Source organism: Nyctereutes procyonoides, unplaced genomic scaffold (genome assembly GCF_905146905.1).
Source record: "Nyctereutes procyonoides isolate TBG_1078 unplaced genomic scaffold, NYPRO_anot_genome, whole genome shotgun sequence".
Classification (NCBI taxonomy): Eukaryota; Metazoa; Chordata; class Mammalia; order Carnivora; family Canidae; genus Nyctereutes; species Nyctereutes procyonoides.
The window spans coordinates 6,852,207-6,871,414 of record NW_026575048.1 but is presented as its reverse complement, the minus strand read 5'-3'; the positions used below and the strand labels follow the sequence as shown (position 1 = coordinate 6,871,414).

Genomic DNA, 19,208 nt, shown 5'->3' with positions numbered 1-19,208 from the left:
AGGAGAGACAAGAAGGGAGAGAAACCATCTGTGTGCCTTCTGTGCCCGGGGAGGCAGGAGGCATGGGTCCAAGTTCTGACGACACCCCGCACTGACCAGGGGGCCTCCACCTGCTACATACTGGGGACTGAGATTTGCAGGGGAGATGCACACAGTGCTAACACTGGAGGACACTGCTGTACTGCTTCCTTATGAGCAGGGGGCTAGAAACCATGCCCAGGAGTGCACTCTGCACCGTCCCACCAAGGCACAGTCCTGCGTCTGCCTTCTCCTGGGGTTCCTTCCCTACCCTGTCTCGTGGGCCTCAGGAAAGCACCTCTTCTTGAGCACACTCTCTTAGGGACTTCTGCTCTGTTGACTTGATGTAGGCAATGTCTACCCTGGGGCCTGCTGGTCCAGGTCGAGGCCAGACTGTTTCATGAGCTTCTGACTTGTAAACAGTCTCTCTGCTGTCAAGGGAGAAAGAAACACAGCTGAATATGGGAAGCTCAGGGGAGCAGAAGGGAACCTGTGGAGCTCCTCGGAGCTTCGGTGAACGTGGAGTCCAGCAAAGGCTCCGAGCTGGGCTCTGGCACCACCGAGTGACGAGGAGTGGAATCTGCCCCGAGATTCTTGACCTGTGGCCCGAGGATTAGAGTGGAAAATGAAGAGATGTCACAGGAAATCTTTCAGGGGGTTCACTTCATTAATTTGATCATGTATTCATTAGAAGTTTCTATTAGCATTTGTCATATTTAGGCCTTGGGTTACCTGAATAAGCTCACAACTGCTGTTTGATTTAGAAAGTCTGGTGAACTGAAACATTATTGGTTGATTTTAAATCAAACATTTTTTGTAAAGCTTTTAAAAACTAAGAACACTGAGGATCTTAGGTCTGAAAGCATATACCTTTAGCTTTAGTGGCTAAATTTTCATTACAAGTTGAAAAATTATTCAGGGCTCCCTTATTTAAGAGCTTGGGTCATTTCAGACATCCATAAGGAAAAATCAAGATGAAGGAAAACACAGGAGTATCCATTTGAGAAATGAGAAGAAAATGCTAAGGAGATTCCTTTCAGCTCTATTAGTTTAAGATCTCACATTCTGTATTACTAATGAAAGGATAACGTCAAACGGAGCAAGAAGAAATGACATGTTATGAAATAAACATATAAAATTTAATCCCTTTGGTTTAAAATACATCTTCAATGATACAATTAAAAACAATAAAGACAAAAACTTATTTCATAAACAAAATATAAAATAGTTATGACCCGTGTCCCATATCTTATCTTAGAAAACCAGCAATTTAGTTCACATACTTCATTAGAATATTTTAATGTAAAAATGTCACCATCAATCCTACTTATACAAATGACCTATTCTAGCTCCCTGAACCTAGATACCCGTGATTTTATGTTATAAAATTACACTTTAGTACTTTCATATATTTAAAAATGTGTACAAAATGTTCCCCTGCCATAGTAATACAGTATCATAAACTCATGAATGCTTTCTAGAATTGTTAGCATACAAGTCAATCAAAGCATGAAGGCTCTGAAACATGATAAAATAGAAATCATTTCCTAGAAGAGGAAGATGAGAAAGGACTCCACTTTGGGTCGTATCACCTAGTACACAACAATCGCGTGTGTGTTGTCATAAGGACTGTGTGTTCACTCTCTTAGGTACGTAGGATTGACATTCGCCTACATAACAGCTAGTAGTCGCAGTAGTGTTTTTTCCTATACTTCATTTGTTAAACAGTGCAGAAATCCGAGTAACACTCTCAAGAGCAAACAATCTATGCCATTTGAGAAGGTTTTGCTATGCTCTGGGATGACTGCTGTTTAGGAAAACACATCTTAGTGAATTCCACTAGGCACAGTACTCAATCTGCTTGGTATACATTATCAAAAATAACTTAACCTTTCTTTTAGGGGAAGTCTTCAAGGTAGACCTTATTGCATCTCTTCACTATATGTACAGACACCACCTTTATATATTATCTATTTGTATTAGACATGTATATACACATTTACAGACACAGGCCTTCAAAAATGTATTGCACTTATATACAATGCAGCGTTAGCTTAACTGATTCATACTGTAACCCATTTTTCAGTTCTTCATAAGAAAGGTGGTTGATATGTTCAAGAAAGTTGCAAAGGAAGATTCAGTAACATGCCCTATTTGAGTAAACATTTTCTGGAGGATGAGAGGCTGAGGGAGAAAGGGCGCATCCTCTCCTCTTTGGACGCTACTCCCGCTAACCTGAGGCAGGCAGAGTTACACTGAGTTCAGGCAAGGGCACGAAATCCTTAAACCCAAGCCCACTGCCTTTTCTGACTTGCGCTAGTGAGCAGGCCCACCGACACTGAAGAGGCAAGGTACATATCCCAATATTTTTATAAATAATGTAGCAGATCTTCCAAAGGTTCCCAGAGAGTCTATTAAATCTTAGAACAAAGTTTTCACTTTTAATCCTAAGTATTTATATCAGAAAATTCAAACATAATAGTGTATGGATTTCTGTCATCTGAAAACGCCAATGTAGTATGTGGAACGCTATCTATAAGCCACATGCAGCACCGTCTCCAACTCGAGAGGAGTCCCTTCCGTTGACATCCACCCATACCTGCGATGTACCTGCAGCTTGCCAAACAGTAGGAGCTACGTCACACCTTCCCTAAGCTCGCTGGGAGTGGCAGGCCAGTGTGTCCTTAGATCTCAGTGAGAGTGAGTCTGTAAGACCCCCCCGCTTCTTCAATCTGCAGCTGGAAGGTGTCTTCATTGGAGTAATGCTTCACGATGTTGTCGTCCATGTTCACCAGAATACTGGAAGAGGAGAAGCAAGACAGGTCTACTCACTCCTGCCAGCTTGGAAGTCAGGCAGACCCCAAGGCAGCGCGGCTGCTAACCAGCTGCAACATGAGAGGTGCCTTCTTCATACAGCCTCCTGTAGCCCCGATTCCCTTGTCTATGAAATAGAGGTAGTCTCGGGGCCTGTCCTGTGAGACTGAGGACTACGTGAGGGACTCAAGTAGAGTTCTTATAAGAGTGTCGGGCCAGCGATAAAACAAAGCACACTAGCTTCTTTACTGTTATTACTGCAGCATGTAGGAATCACTCATAAACAGGAGCTATTACGATGCACAAAATAAGTCTACAGAAGCACTTCATTGATCCAGCTTTAGAAAGTATATCAGTAAAATTAACCGATGGGATCTGAAGCCACAGCTCCCTGACCAATGATCTTCCCTGGTAAGTTATCCTCAAAGTTTAACTGAACTACTACTAAGTCCAACCCTTCCCATTGGGTTCACCAATTAGGATTTGCTTTAGAATGAAGTCAAATGATTCTTAAGTCATACTCTGCTTATCCATATCAAACAGCATAGTCACTTAAATGAAACAGGAACTAAAATATTAATTTCTGGACAAAGAAGCAATGTTCTACGATTAAAAATGAGAACAAGGGCAGGAGAATACAGTAGAAGGAACATAAGTTGAACCTGAACTATAGCCTTGGCACTAACCTGCTACTTGATCCGGGACATACCTCAGATGTTCCTCAGCTGCCTTGTCTATAAACTAATGAATATCACACCCAGCTCAGAGGATAATGTGAAAATTAAATAATATGTGAAGTATCTGATCCAGTGCCTGACACATGACAGGGGCTCAACAAATGGGGTAGTGCTTGTTGTTATCCTTACTAAATTTCATAATGTGCTCTGGAATTTGGAGCCACTCACTGCTGCTAAGCAAAAGAAGAGCAAATAAAATTTGTATTTGAAAAACAAAGTCCACAAAGATGTCTTAGAAAGGTAGATCAATGTTGTGTGGATAATTTAAGAAAAAAATACATCCTTGCATTCATGTTTCTATAACTTTTTCTAGACTGAGCATAAATGCATGTGAATCGCATTAATGTCACATAATATTAACATTATTCAGGGTTACTAGGAATGCCAATTAACACTTACCCTTTTTTACATTTCTTGAATATTTTCCCAATCTTATCATGGGGCACATCATATTTGTCTGAGATCTAAAAGAACAAAGAAAAATAATTACAAAATGCTGATCTCAAGGCTTTAAAACACAAACTGTAACTATAAATACTGCGGTACTATCACTTAGATTTCTTTCAAGAATGCATGTGCAAAAACATGCATATCCCAGGGAGGGAGTGTCACCTGCCTCTGGAGGGAGCTGCGGTCAGGTGCTTGACATCTTTCCCTAGCTTACTGATGTCTCTCAGTGTATTGTATGGTCATCTTTTTAAAAAATGACTACTTTATAAGCAGTTTTAGGCTTACAGGAAGATTGTGTAGAAGGTACACAGCTACTCACTGCCCCACAGCCCCCCCAGTACTAACACCTCGTATCAGGGTGGTGCTTTTGTGATCATGACAAGCCCACATCACTACAATATTAGGAACACCCATAGTTTACAGTCAGGCTCATACCTTACGGGCTGTGAGAAATGAATAATGACATGTACCCACAACCATCACAAGTACTTTGATTAAGTGCATAAAGACCCTGCTTTAGGGTCAGACACATCTAGCTTGAATCGTGACTTTCAACACGAATAACTGTTGGGACCCTCAGCCTCCCATCATCAGGAAAGTGAGACTCTCTGTGTGCCACAGGACTGCTGCAAGGATTAATGCGAGTTCAGCACAAAGCAGGAGTTAACTTCAGATACAGAATTACGAGAAGGAAAACATTTTAATGTCCCACAGCACAGAAGAAACATCAAAGTCCCTGATCACAAACCAAGACCTGTGCTACTGTCAGTTCTAACTAGAGCTTCTCTGAGAGCAGTGAAGACTTTGCAAAACCCCAAAGGCCTGGCTGACGTGGCTGCGGTTGCTGGGGTATGGCCCTCAGGCCCTCCTGAGCCTCAACTCTCCCACCCTCCTTTTTATGATCTGTGAGGATCCACACAGCAGTGAAATTAGTGCGGTATCAAGTGTTTAGGTTTCCTTTTAGAAGACAGAGGCTATCGTTAAGGAGACAGAAGGAATTAATCCAAGAATAAGCTAATTCAGTCTACACCAAATGCTTTATCTGGAGTTGTGCAAACTACCCCCAAACAGGGGTTACTGCCAAGCCTCCATCTTACAAGACCAAAATCAGAATAGCACTGAGAAAGGGGTCTTCGGAAGCCCAGCCTGCAGACTGCCTTCCAGCTAACAAAAACACCCATTTCAAACCAAATCTAAGCTCCCAATATCCAAACAAATCCATTTCTTTTCTATCACTGAAAATAATTCCTTGTGGATCTGTGAAGCACCGATTAGGAAACCCCAGTCCTGAGAGACACGACACTGACAAATTTTTTATGGGTTGTGAGCACATTTTATTTGCACAGTAAGTCTCAATGTTTTTCATTTCTTTTCTCTCCATAATTAAGAATTTGCGCACTTCTGAAAACATGAGGCAAGGTTATCAGAAGACAGGGTAGACAGAGTAATCTAGGAGAAACTGCACAATGCTGAGAAACAACAGAAAAGCAGAGGCTAATAGTGGTATTGGCTTTGGCGGGGAAGGGAATGTGTTCAGAGATGCCTGGGAGCTCAGGGACCCCGAGAGACCATGGCTCCCCCAGTCTACTGTCCCCTCACCCTGCTTTTTCTTCATTGCATTTATCAGTGCCTGGAAAATTACTTCCTAGCTTCTTTGCCTATTTTATTGTCCCTATGTTTCTAACTGGACCCTAAACTCTATTGGGCAACGTGTCACTTACTCCTGTAACTCTAGTAGCTAGAACAGAACCTGATACAAAGCAGGTGCTTAACAAACATTTGCTAACTGAGTTCAGCATGCTACAGTTGTCCAGGAAACCAAGGGAAACACATTTCTAGCCCAGCAATGTACATGCTTTGAGCTCAAAGATGCCTATGATTTAGGGGGTTATTCCTAGGATACAGTGCTGATTGCTTGCCCTGTATCCCAGAGCAAAGCCAAAATGGCCTTCTTCTCATGATATCTCTTGCTGAAATTCCAGAAGGGCAGGCTGGGGACAGCTCAATGCTGAGGTCTTAGTGGGAAGGATTATGGTTATCACTGGCTATACATCTACACTTTCTCAAATAGGCTTTGGGTAAGGACTGGTCACTCCCCAGGATCAGGAGTTTCAAAAGCAGACCAAGGAACCACTGTTTTTATGCAGGAAGTTTTTAAAGATTTCTATTTGATTAATAATAAGTTTTGTTAGCTTCTAATGATTTGTTAAAGTGCAATTTCCCTTTAACCAAGTATATTAAAGCTATTTCAAGGGTGCCTGGGTGGCACAGTCGGTTAAGCATCCGACTCTTGATTTTGGCTCAGGTCATGATCTCAGGGTCCTGGAATCAAGCCCTGAGTCACACCCTGTGCTCAGCAGGGAGTCTGCCTGAGATTCTCTCTCCCCCTCCCTCTATCCCTCCTGCTTGTGCTGCCTCTCTCTAAAATAAATAAAATCTTAAAAACAAAAAACAAAAAACACCAAGAACCAAATTAACAAAAAACCTTATTTCAAAGATCATCACAAAAGCACTCAATTCAGTTGATAAGACATTACTCAGAAGTCACTATATGCCAGCTAGCGTGCTGGGTGCGGTGGTGTGAGGCCCTGCGGTGATGGCCTTGCAGATGACTGAGGTCTACACAAGACTGGATGAAACACGGGCTGTATCACAGGCACAGGCCTCAGAGATTTCAGTATAACTAGGAATCTGGGTCTTCTGATAAAATTTGTTTCAATGGAATTCTACTTAAGTTTAACTTTCTAAAAAGGGTTTCCAAGTTTATACTACTTACAGCCTCCATCAAGCCTTTCAAAGATGGAGTCTTGAGCATCAGGGCATCAAAGACTTCCTCTGACTCCTTTCGCACGTAGAGCAGCACTAATTCCCAGGCAGGAGTAAGGAGGGGGGAAGAAAAAGGACAGAGTTATTCATATAGGCAAAATGAGAGAAAAATCTGGATACTGGTTAAAATAAAGAGAGACATCCGCATCAAGAACAGTAAACAGGGGATCCCTGGGTGGCACAGCGGTTTGGCGCCTGCCTTTGGCCCAGGGCGCGATCCTGGGTCCCGGGATCGAGTCCCACATCGGGCTCCCGGCATGGAGCCTGCTTCTCCCTCCTCCTGTGTCTCTGCCTCTCTCTGTCTATCATGAATAAATAAATAAATCTTTAAAAAAAAAAAAAAGAACAGTAAACAGGAACCAGTTTCAGATGCAACTTGAAGAATACAGCTTCTTTTAAGTCTACTGTAAGTCCAAGCTTCAAGCCAAGAACTGGTCTAATGGAAGAATATTCAAGAAAATCAAGCTAGACAAGATTTGTTTGAGCGATTCAGGCCTTTGATAGATTCAGAATTCACCTCTATTTGACAACTCCCACAAGAAATGTAAACCAACACACCTCTCTTTGGTTCTTCTATCCGAGTCAGCTTAGCAGGAGGTGGAATTGCAAAATCTTCCTCCGATCCATATGGACCCCTTTTTAAGTTGGATCTGCAGGCAATCCAAATGATGTGATTAGTGACTTCAACTTAAATCACTTGCAGAAACAAAACAGAACTTTACTGTCTATCACTCAAGTTTAGATTTAAAATGACCGTTCTTTTATCTGGTCCAGCTTCCTTAGTTGTGGATGAAAATCTGAGGCCAAAGGAAAGATACAGATTAACCAGCTCATACTATTTAATGGCAGAGCTGGGACTATACTCAAGTCATCTGCCAGAGGCCCTGCCCCAACTGCTGTTACACTAGCTCAAACTGGCTTCTTAGGAACGGAGGGCTTCTTTTCAGGAAGCATTTTATGGAGGTAGGATTTGAGAGAGAGATATACAAACAAAGGTGGTAACAAAGGAGAGAACATGTCAACAGCATGGGAAAGTGTGGCCAGCAGAGCTAGGCTAGATAAAACAGAATGCCCCATAGGAAGATAAATCCAGAAGGGCAGCCAGGACAGTAGAGTGAATATCTTAATATCTTGATCATCCGGCTGTAAGGAATTTTAGACTTGTGCTGCAGGCTTTAGGAAATCTTTCAAAGTTTTGTGAAATGGGAATACTGTAATCAAAGTGTGCGGTAAAGACTGGAGGAGACTCCAGGACCCACAAGCAGAAGAATCTTTGAGAGGGGACTCTGGGGACGATCACAGCATAAAACTCAAAAGGATCTGAACACAGCAGCGTCAGTACAAATAAAAAGAGGAAACAGACACCAGTGTGTCTGAAGAAAGAAGTTATGGGGCGCAAGCTCCATGTTGTGAGGGGGTTCAGTGTGGGTGAGCAAGAGACTAGTATAGTAACTGAAAATGAAGAAAGTGAGTGCTTGGTTGTGAGCAGAACAATCACTTCAAGAATAGAGGCTGGGCCTTAAAATACTGTCTGTCTGAGTTTCCAGCACATACCAGGCCTCCCATGAAAGCACCTGCAGGCAATGTCTGAGCGCACAGAGGAGCATGGCCTTCAGAGAAAAGGCTCCCTATGTAACACAGGTCTGAAAGGAGAGTCCCAAAGATGGGATCGGCCCCTCAACATGGTGGAGCACTGATAAGGGTGGCTGCCAGTGTGGGCAGTCAGGGCCCACATGGGCCGGGGAGAGGGGTACCCACATGTCAGGGGCAGCAGCACCTCCACAGCAAGGAGCACACCCAGGGCCGGGTTCCTATTCCAAAAGGAACCAAGATTTCTTGGAGAAGAAGCTGATCCTCAGGTTGGGGAAGGGAAAGCACAAGTCCCTGGAAGACACTGTGCCTGAATGCGATGGAGTGCTCAAGGGGGAGGGGAGCACCCCAAAGGGACTCAGGAGCAACTTGAAGGACTCTGCTGACCCTCGGGGACAATTTGAGCAAAGTAAATGATAGCAATGATTTGCAACATGAGTAAAGCTGGACACTATGAGTCCATACGAATAATAAAGAAAAAAAATGAGTAACTTGAAAGCCTGATGAAGAATGAGATTTTTACAAAGCTTACAAAGCACCTCCCCACAGACCACTTCTTACAAGAGGAGGACAAGTGCCCTCACAGTGGAGAGGCCTGGGAGACACCACCTTGATCGAGTGATCAAAGTGAACAGCATTAGCAGGAGGTAAGTCAAAATTATGCCACCTGACAGGACACACTGAGAATGCAGCATTATGTCCACGACATTCCTGCCAAGATGCTTAATTACCTGAATCTAATCACGAGAAAACAACAAATAGACCCAAACTGAAGGACATTCACAAAGCAAGTGACTTGTAATCTTCAAAAGTATTAGGTCAGGAAAGTCAAGGAGACATTGAGACTGTTCCAGACTGAAGGAGATTAAAGAGACAACTATCTACACGGCGTGAGTCTGAACTGGATCCGTTTCTGCCATAAAGGACGTTATTGGAACAACTGTCAAAACTTGAATGGGATGTGAGGACTGACAGATACCAACATCTTTTTAACATCCTGGCTTTGTTATGTAGGAGACTGTCATCCTTTTTAGGAAATACACACTAAACTGTTTAGGAATGATGGTCACTGAGTCTGCAGCTTACTTTCAAATGGCTCGAAAAAAATGTATTGTACTTTTGTATTGTACTTTGTATTGTACTTGGATTTTTTTCTGTAAGTTTGAGACTGTTTAAAAGAATTTATTAAAATAAAATAAAACATAAACCTTACCCTTCACCCTCCAATTCTTCTGAGGCAATAGGAAGGACCTAAGACCAAAAAAAGAGAAAAAAAAAAAAAACAAGAACAGATTGCTTTTCTAGCATATGCTCAAAATATTTCAAACTATAAGTAACTTATTTCTAAAATGAAAACAATTTTAGGGTTCCATGGGTGGCTCAGTGGTTTAGCGCCTGCCTTCAACTCAAGGTGTGATCCTGGAGTCCCAGGATCAAGTCCCACATCGGGCTCCCTGCATGGAGCCTGCTTCTCCCTCTGCCTGTGTAGCGTCTCTGCCTCTCCCTCCCTCCCTCCCTCTCTCTCTCTTTCTGTCTCTCATGAATAAATAAAATCTTAAAAAAAATTTTGAATTTGTCTACAAAATCCCTTAGTCTTGTTTTTCAGTAACCAGATTCTTATAGGTATCTTGAACTCTAAAGCAGGAGTTGGCAAACTAGGGCCCATGAGCCAAGTATGGCCCAACGCCTGTTTATATAAATATTTATTGGAACATAAACACACTCATTCACTGGCAGGTTGTTTATGGGTGTTTAGGCACTACAATGGCAGAGTGAAGAGTCACAACAGATACTATGTAACTCCAAAAGCCTAAAATATTTACTATCGGAGCCTTTACAGGAAAAGTTCACTGATCCCTGCATACCCCAAAGCTTCTCATTAGAAACTGGATACATGGTTGGGGTGCCTCAGTCAATTAAGTGTACGACTCCTGACTTCAGCTCAGACCATGATCTCAGGGTTGTGAGACAGAGCCCTATGTAGGGCTCTGCATTCAGTGACAAGTCTGCTTGAGAGTCTCTCTCCCTCTGCCCTTCCCCTGACTCACATGTGTGCTGTCTCTCTCAAATAAATAAATAAATCTTAAAAAAAAAAAAAAGGAAAAGAAACTGGATACATTGGCAATACCCTCCCAACCCCAAGAACTGTAAAAAAAAAATCATTAACCCGTATAAATCTGTGTATGGCAGACTATCTTCATATATTTTTGAGCTCTGCATAGAAAGCTCTGCATAAATATGCTCCACTCTATCCAAGCTGCTATCTGTACTAAGCTTCTGCTCAAAGCAGGCATGGCTAGTTGTGAACTTTTACATTAATTGCCAAGATAGGGGATCCCTGGGTGGCGCAGCGGTTTGGCGCCTGCCTTTGGCCCAGGGCGCGATCCTGGAGACCCAGGATCAAATCCCACGTCGGGCTCCCGGTGCATGGAGCCTGCTTCTCCCTCTGCCTGTGTCTCTGCCTCTCTCTCTGTGTGTGTGTGACTATCATAAATTAAAAAAAAAAAAATTAAAAAAAAAATTGCCAAGATAGGGCCATCTATGTGCCAACTATGATTCAGTAACTAGAACCATGAAAAGAGCCTTTGGATGTTCTTTCTGATATTAAAGTGACCTACCCTAGGTATTCCTCTGGCTTTTCCCTCCTGCTCAGAACCATGTGAGGTAAATCCACAAGATCACAGATTCAGACTCTAAACTATATCACTATTCTAGCATTTTGAAAATGAACTAAGACATAAATACATACATACATAGTAAGGTTGAAAGGTTCGGTACTTCATTTTCAGCAATAATGCTTATACCTAGTTTACTGCAAGGACAGCATGTCACCCCAACTGAGTATTCCAAAGTGACCCATAACACTGGTCAAACCTCACTAAATTTTGGTTTCTGTTTACCATGAATGTCAAAGACTTTCTCTTGCAGCCACCCTGGGATCCTGGTTACCTACGTGAGTACCCCGCTGAAGGTTGGCAAAGTGCACATCCGGAATGAAGAGGACAGGCTGAGTATCAAGATCAATAAAGGGCTTGAAAACTGTGATATCCATTCGTTTGTGAGATGGAAGCAGTGGCACTTTAACATCAGAAACTGGAAAAAAAAAAAAAAAGAAGACGACACCATAGTCAACCACTTACATATACATAATGGATGCAGGCCATAGAGCATTCTCTTCAAATTTAAGAAACTTAAATTGTAGCACTATATAAGGTACAGGTCATGTTGCCTAAACTAAGAGGAACATCACAGTTCATGTGAAGAAATATGCTGCTTGTATTTATACTAAAATCAACCAAACATCTTAGCAAAATGAAAAAAGGCTATTTTTAAACATACACAGAAAATGTGGAACAGAGGCAAAGCATATTTCATTTTTGTCTGAAAGGCTAAGACTTATAACTGTATAAATTTCATTCAGAACTAATTTCACCTTAGCTACCCCCTGATTAAATAATTCATATTCTAACAGCAATGTACTCTTCACCTTGAGAACATACACCTTTATACTTCCAACTTAACCTCACAACTTAACCTCAGAGAGGATCATAGTAAGCGTGACTGTCTAGGCTTTTTATTAAATTATAGACTCCTCTTTCTCCTGTCATTTGCCCTGAAGTCCTCAGTGATGAACTCTCCTGGCTAGCTCTCTCTGAAGTGATTTTGGGAGTCTGTACTTTGATGCTAGTTGGAGAACCTAATGTGCTGTGCTGCAGAGCAAATATCTGCTGAGCCAGATACTAGCAGCCCACATACCACAGATGAAATACTACCTGCCACACTGAACAGCATGGGATTCTTCCCCCTTAAAGCTGGGAGATACAGGATTTTGTGAATATGAGTACTGGTCACATAAAAAAAATAAAAAATAAAGAAACAAAGCTTTCCTGATGAAATGTCCAAACAGGAGCCCTACAGATTCTGAAACATTAGAATACTATACATAAAAAAACTGCACTCATTTAGAAGTAAGATATCCTGAAGTCTCAAGAGCATTATTATTATTATTCTTAAAAATCTAGACAAGTCCCAATTTTATCATCAGTTATTCAGACTAGAGGATATGTTATTTTTCAGGACTGGAATCAGTATCCCAAACTAAAGCTAAGAGCCAAAAATAGTCTGTACTCTGGAAAAACTCAAGAATCCTTTTCTGTAGTTCCCCAAGAAAATTTCTTAGATCAGCCATTCATCTGATTTTGCCACTGGTAAAGGAAGGAATGCTAGCACCTCACAGCATTAAGTATCTACTACTGTATCTTTTACATGAAAACTCTAGTCACCATTCTGAATGGAAAGGTCTGAAACACTTGGTGGAAACATTTCTACTTACAGGCATTCAACTGGGAGCTGGGGTCAGTACACTTGCCTTTTCTTTTGCTTTGTTTTCGTTCTTCATCCCTGATTTTCCTTTCAGCTCCCTATATGTCAAGAGAAGACAAGGCACAACTCTATTTAACTCATTCTCTTTAAAATAGTTCATTCTTATCTAATGGGGGAAAAAGATCTCCCCTTTGGAGATGAATTCCCTTAATTATGATATTTATGGAATTTATCATAGTAGTTGCCTCTAAAAGTCCATGTTTTTTTTTTTCCATCCCCCCCCCCCTTTCTTTAAAGAGCGGAAGGGGAAAGGGGCAAAGGGAGGAAGAGAGAGAGATTCTTAAGCAGGCTCTATGCCGAGAGCAGAGCTGAACTTGGGGATCAATCTCACAACCCTGAGGATCATGACCTGAGCCAAATTCAAGAGTCAGATGCTTAACCAACTGAGCCACCCAGGTGCCCCTAAAAAGCCCGTTCTTAAAACTACACTTAACTATGTGAAATCATAGGGAAATAACATTTACTTAAAAAACGAAAGCAAAACTCCCCTCAACAATGGATGTGATTAGGTTAAATGAAAAGCTGAGAAAATCTGCTAATGTACTACACTGCCTTCAAAACCATGAGTGGCTGTTCCCTTTGTCTAGTAGAGAAGTTGAACCTGCTTTGAGTGTACTTTCCTATATGGGCAATGTTATCGCTGAAAACTATGATTCTGTCCAAGGACTTGGCATCAATCAACTGACAAAAATGACCAACTATAACTCCCAAAAGCTAATATTTAAGCAGAAATCTGAATAATCATTTAAAAGAGAAAAAAGTATACTCCCAACCCTATTAAGAGAACATATATACACAATATATATCAACTATATAAAGAATGGCAGTGCCTTGCAATTGAACCCATAAAAATAAAAAACCATACTATATGAGCTATAATTAAGTATAATAAAAATATAACTATTAATCATTTTGTTTCACCTGTTGGCATTTTTTTTCTGGGTAGTACAGGTTTCTTCACAAAGTTACCCAGTTAAGTATGAACAAGTAACTTATTTTTCTGCAAATAAACTCCCTGATATCAAAGTGAAGCAATAAAAATCATCCCACATATCTTAGCACTATTATATAATAAATATAATAAAACCACATTTTGAAAAACAGAATACAAACCACCTTCTGCCTCTTCTAGAAGGTGTAAATATACTAACATATTGGTAAACATACAACCTGCTTTTTTTTTTTTAAGATGTTTTAATTTTATTTTATTCATGATAGAGAGAGAGAGAGGCAGAGACACAGGCAGAGGGAGAAGCAGGCTCCATGCTGGGAACCCGATGCGGGACTCGATCCTGGGACTCCAGGATCATGCCCTGGGCCAAAGGCAGGCACCAAATCGCTGAGCCACCCAGGGATCCCCTACAACCTGCTTTTATACAGATTGCTCTGTTATGCTGATGCAAACATCATATTCTTGACACAGAAAAACAGGTTGATATCCCCAATCTCCCACCCATTACCATATAGTTGGTCTGTATCTCTCTCAATTCTTTCCAACAATCTAACAATAACTTCATTTGGAAGGTAGTTTTAAAAACTAAGACATTCCCCTCCATATTTATCAGCTACATCCATAAAGAATAAAGAACTTGTGCTTCTGTAAAGATGGGACTGGACTGTCAAGGACCAGACTCAGCCTCCACCCTGAAACAACTTCAATATAAAACAGACAGACGCATGAGGATTTTTAAGGTCAAGGCCACCAGGCAACAAAGAACAGGGATCCCTGAGAGAGAGGAAAAAAGCAAGATGTGAGCTCTTCAGGGGCTGACTGCCTTCACAATTCCCAGGCTGTAGCACAGGGAGGGACGTCCAGAGGTCTGCTCCATCCAGGTTCCCTGGATAGAGAAACGAGTTGAAAATCCAGACAGATCATGGAAGCAGGACGAAGTAGCAATGCGGAAAGAGTTACATGAGACACAACCCCAGAAATCTTTGGATGGTCCCCTTGAGTAGTCAGTATAGTACTGAGAAAGAAACAGGTTGGTCCCCCTGAGGTTGAGGGAAAGCCCTCAGAAAAGACTAGAGGATAGTGACTGAAACTCACACAGGGAAAATAGTGCCTCTTCCACTGGAAAAACTTCAAATCCCCAGAGTAATTGGTAGAACAGTCAGGAAAACCTCAACTCAGTAGTGGAGAATAATGAGTTGATACTGAGCACTATACCAGACTCACCTATCAGACTGTAGAAGTAAGACTTGAAAGGATCAAAATGTTTCCAAGTAACTTCACAACTTCACTAGCTCTCTCAGGACAAAGCTCAAGAAGATTCATAAGATTATAAAACCACCTAGAACTAGACAACATAAAACTCACAATGTCTATCCCATTAGGTTACTGGGCAAGTAAAGAAAGAAGCAGGAAAACATGAATGTATGAGGATACCAAACCACTGAAACCAACCCAGAAATGACACAGAATTCAGGCAAAGACATTAACATGGTTATTATAACTGTATTCCATATGTTCAAAAAGTTGGTGGAAAAAAACACATATTAAGAAACAAAAGATGTAAAATAGACCCAAATTGATCTTCCAGAGACAAAAATTACAATGTCTGAGATGAAAAATACACTGGATGGGATTAACGGCAGTTTAGACAGGGTGAACAGAAACACTGATGAACTTTAGGACATTACAACAGGAACTATCCAAAATGAAACACACAGAGAAAAAGTAATCCTAGAAAGTGAAGAGAAAAAAAAAAAAAGAAAGAAAAAAAGAAAAAAGAAAAGAAAGTAAAGAGCATCAGTGAGCTTGTGGGGACTTTAAGCAGCCATACAAGTACATGTATAACTGGCATTCCCAAAAGAGAATGAGATAACAGCCATGTTTCAGGAAACAATGCCTGAAAAATGTTCAAATAGGATGAATACTAAACTCAGAACATGCAGCTCAATAAACTCTAAGTACATGACACTTAAAGAGACACATCAAATTGTTGAAAACCAGCAAAAAGAGAAAATCTAAAAAGAGTCATAGAAAAATAGACACATGAGATACAGAAGAACAAAGATGATGATGGCAGATATATCACTAGAAATGGAAGCTTGGGGCGCCTGCATGGCTCCGTCAGTTAAGCATCTGACTCTCAATTTTGGCTCAGGTCATGGTCTCAGGGTCATGAGATCGAGCCCCACATCAGGCTTTGCACTCAGTGGGGAGTCTGCCTGAGATTCTCTCTCCCACTGTCTCTGCTCCTCCCCTAGTCATGCTCTTTTTCAATAAATTAATACATAAATAAAATCTTACCCTCCCCCCAAAAGTAAGCCTGACAACAGCAGAGTTATGTCTTTCAAACATTGAAGGAAAAAGTAGTCAGCCAGAATTTTATACCCAGCAAAAAGATCTTTCAAAATCAGAGGTGAAATAGTTCTCAGACATACAAAAGCTAAAAGAATTCATCAGCAGTAGACCCTGCAAGAAATGTGAAAGGACGTCCTGTGAGATTAGAGAGAGCCATTTATTCACACTTTTCTGCTCTCTCTCTCTCTCTCTCTCTCTCAACAACTAAAAGAGGCTGATCTTGCTCCATCACCTCACCTTTTTAGGCAGTGACCTAAAAAGTTAATCTATGACATCCGTTCCTGATTATAGCCACAGTGAATATTACTCAGATGGAGAAAGCTATCTGCAGGAAATAAAGGTCAATGACTTTTTTCTGTATAAGAATGAACCCTAGATATACAGATATATATAAGCCCACAGAAAGAAAAGTCACCAAATTTCCATTGGTTAGAGATCCAATTCTTGTTCCTGTTTTCTCTGAAAAAGTGTTAAACTGCTGCTGCTTCTGCATTAAGACCAAGTTCCATTTATTAAACCAGTCGACCGATTCATAATAAAGTACTGGTACAACCTTCTTCTTAAAAAAAAAAAAAAAAAAAAAAAAACAAAAAAAAAAAACTTCTTCTTAGGAGAGAAAAACAACGAAGGATACCAAAAGAAGGATACCAAAGATGTCTTATTCCTAGTTTCTTATTGTGGATGTGGACCAGATTCATAAGATATGAGAGTTTTAAGAGCAAACACAGAAAAATGAATTGACAGGCACCAAATAACAGGTAAGTCAAATCTCAGAAAGGAGAGCATCAAGGAGGCAGGTGGGATATTCCACAGAGAAGAGGCAGCACCAGACAACCCAGAACACCAAAAGCAATCACAGTCATAAGGGACGACAGAAGTTAAAACAAGATGTACGAGGGCAGCCCGGGTGGCTCAGTGGTTTGGCGCTCCCTTCAGCCCAGGGTGTGATCCTGGAAACCCAGGATCAAGTCCCACATCAGGTTCCCTGCATGGAGCCTGCTTCTCCCTCTGCCTGTGTCTCTGCCTGCCTCTCTCTCTCTCTCTCTGTCTCTCATGAATAAATAAAATCTTAAAAACAAAAACAAGATATACAAGAATCAAGAGTGGGTGAGGTCATAGAGGAGTTTCATGTGGTTCAAAGAGTCAAGGACTTTGAAAATTAATTATACACAGCAATATATAATATTTTCCTCCCATGCAGAGTTTTATATCAACCCATAACAGCTCTGAGATTAAAACCCAAGGATGAAAACAGGATGTAAGTTTACCTCCCATGTCTCCTAACCACCTGTGATTATATGACACACCACTGCTGTGTGCCATAAGGGCTGCAAAAGGGGAAAAGAGACCAAAAATCATCATCCCTGAGATGATCTCTGCTCCAGCAAAAAAAGAAATAAAAATGGGTCAGCAATATTTTTAGGGGCCTTAAAAAGAAAGCCATACCTTTGGAGGCTGAGGGTATGTGGGCATCTAGATAGGCCACACAAAGCACTCTTAGGTAAAGATGCCTGGTTTCTAACCACAGTGTTGTATGATTTCCTTTTTACAACAGTACAGAGCTTACACACATCGTGAGAAAATAGTGACTGGCCTGCACAGTGGACATCATATGTGCGACCTTGGATAACACGTTCCTACGACATGGGATCTAAATGAACAGGTGAGGAGACAAGCAGCAACTCCAGAAGATGGAAGTCAGGTGTCACCCCAAACCACACTCAGTTTTGCAACTCTGAAGAAAAGGCTTTCTGCTTCACCAGTATACATTAGCACACATTCACACAACAAAAAACTGGTTTGTAAATTTTGTACAACCACTGATTAATAACTTTGTAAAATTCATGAAACTTTGCTTCATTTTCTAAATCAGCTACCAATACAGGAGCTTCCCTCAAAAATTCTCTCATTAAAACCAAATTTTATTTAAGATCGTGTATTGATACTGTTCCTGCTCTGCAAAACTGCTTATACAGCTTTTGCCATCGGATATAGAAAACTCCAGTTTGTGCTGATTCATGCTGACATCATTTAATACAGCCAATATTCTAAGTGTTTGATCCATGGACTGGAATCAGTCCACAAACTGTTACAGTCCGGAAAGATATATTAGAAAGAGAGTAGGTACTTGGGAAATAAATAGAATAACTTTATGTCTGTTGAATCAAAAAATTAAAAATTGGGGGTTACAGTTTGTATCTCTTCTTCTGGCTCAAAAAAGGAATGTGGTGTGAAGGAAAGAAATCTGAGAGTGAGGAATCCCTGCTCCCCATTTGATGTGACTCGTCATTTGTCAAATGCAGTGTATGTGGAGAGTGCTGTGCTGGGTAGATGAACAGTCCCTGAAACTATCCACACCCAAATCCTCAAAACCTGTGAATATGTGAGCTCACACAGCAAAGGAGACATAAGGGGGCTAATCAGCTGGCATTCCAAGAGGGCAAGTGTCCGAGATCATCTGTGTCAGTCAAGGATAATGGCAGGGGTCCTTAAAAGCAAAAGAGCCAGATAAGGAGATGTGGCAATGGGAGCAGTGCCAGAGGGATGTAATGTAAGGCTCCTGGCTCTGAAGGTGGAAGGGGCCACAAGCCAAGGAATGTGAGTGCCTCTAGAAAGTACAAAAGTAGAGAAACTGATTCTCCTCCAGAGACTCCAAAAAGAGATGTGGCCCTCTAACAGCTGGATTTTAGTCCAGCAAGATCGCAGACTTCTGACCTCTAGAACTACTCAATAATAAAAGTGTGTTGTTTGAGCCACTAAGTTTGTGGTAATCTGGAAACTGCAACAACAGAAAACGAATACAGCCTAGCACATTACCAGGCACACGGTACTCAATAAATGTTACTGAATCTGGGTGTATCGGAAGGCTTTCTGAACTCAGAAGGTCTCAGGCTGCTCCACTGAGGCCACATACTATGTTCTGGTCGCCAGTGTGAAAATTAGGTCAGCAGACCTCTGATGGCACGAACACTTCCAGTTTTCTAGTACCTTCTAGAAATCTTAATAACAGAGAGGGCTGTTTTTTTAAACACGATAAAAAGAGGGGACTGGCCAAAAATATGGTCTAGTATTTCCTAAGTAGG

General features: G+C 41.2%; 1 protein-coding gene across 5 annotated transcripts in view; it reads right to left on the bottom strand.

Annotated features, from left to right (window-relative positions):
* Nucleotides 1-1,135: 1,135 nt before the first annotated feature.
* Nucleotides 1,136-19,208, bottom strand: part of GRHL1 (grainyhead like transcription factor 1) — a 52,899-nt gene continuing 34,826 nt past the window's right edge. For 3 of the 5 annotated variants that reach the window (XM_055327247.1, XM_055327249.1, XM_055327251.1), the window contains exons 10-16: nucleotides 12,769-12,856; nucleotides 11,389-11,528; nucleotides 9,649-9,686; nucleotides 7,404-7,495; nucleotides 6,796-6,881; nucleotides 3,969-4,033; nucleotides 1,136-2,817 (exon numbers count right to left, since the gene is read on the bottom strand). In XM_055327247.1, coding sequence (XP_055183222.1) covers nucleotides 2,703-2,817; nucleotides 3,969-4,033; nucleotides 6,796-6,881; nucleotides 7,404-7,495; nucleotides 9,649-9,686; nucleotides 11,389-11,528; nucleotides 12,769-12,856 — 624 coding nt within the window. In that variant the 3' untranslated portion in view covers nucleotides 1,136-2,702. The remainder of the gene's footprint in view (nucleotides 2,818-3,968; nucleotides 4,034-6,795; nucleotides 6,882-7,403; nucleotides 7,496-9,648; nucleotides 9,687-11,388; nucleotides 11,529-12,768; nucleotides 12,857-19,208) is intronic. The other 2 variants (XM_055327248.1, XM_055327250.1) reach the window with 1 other exon arrangement.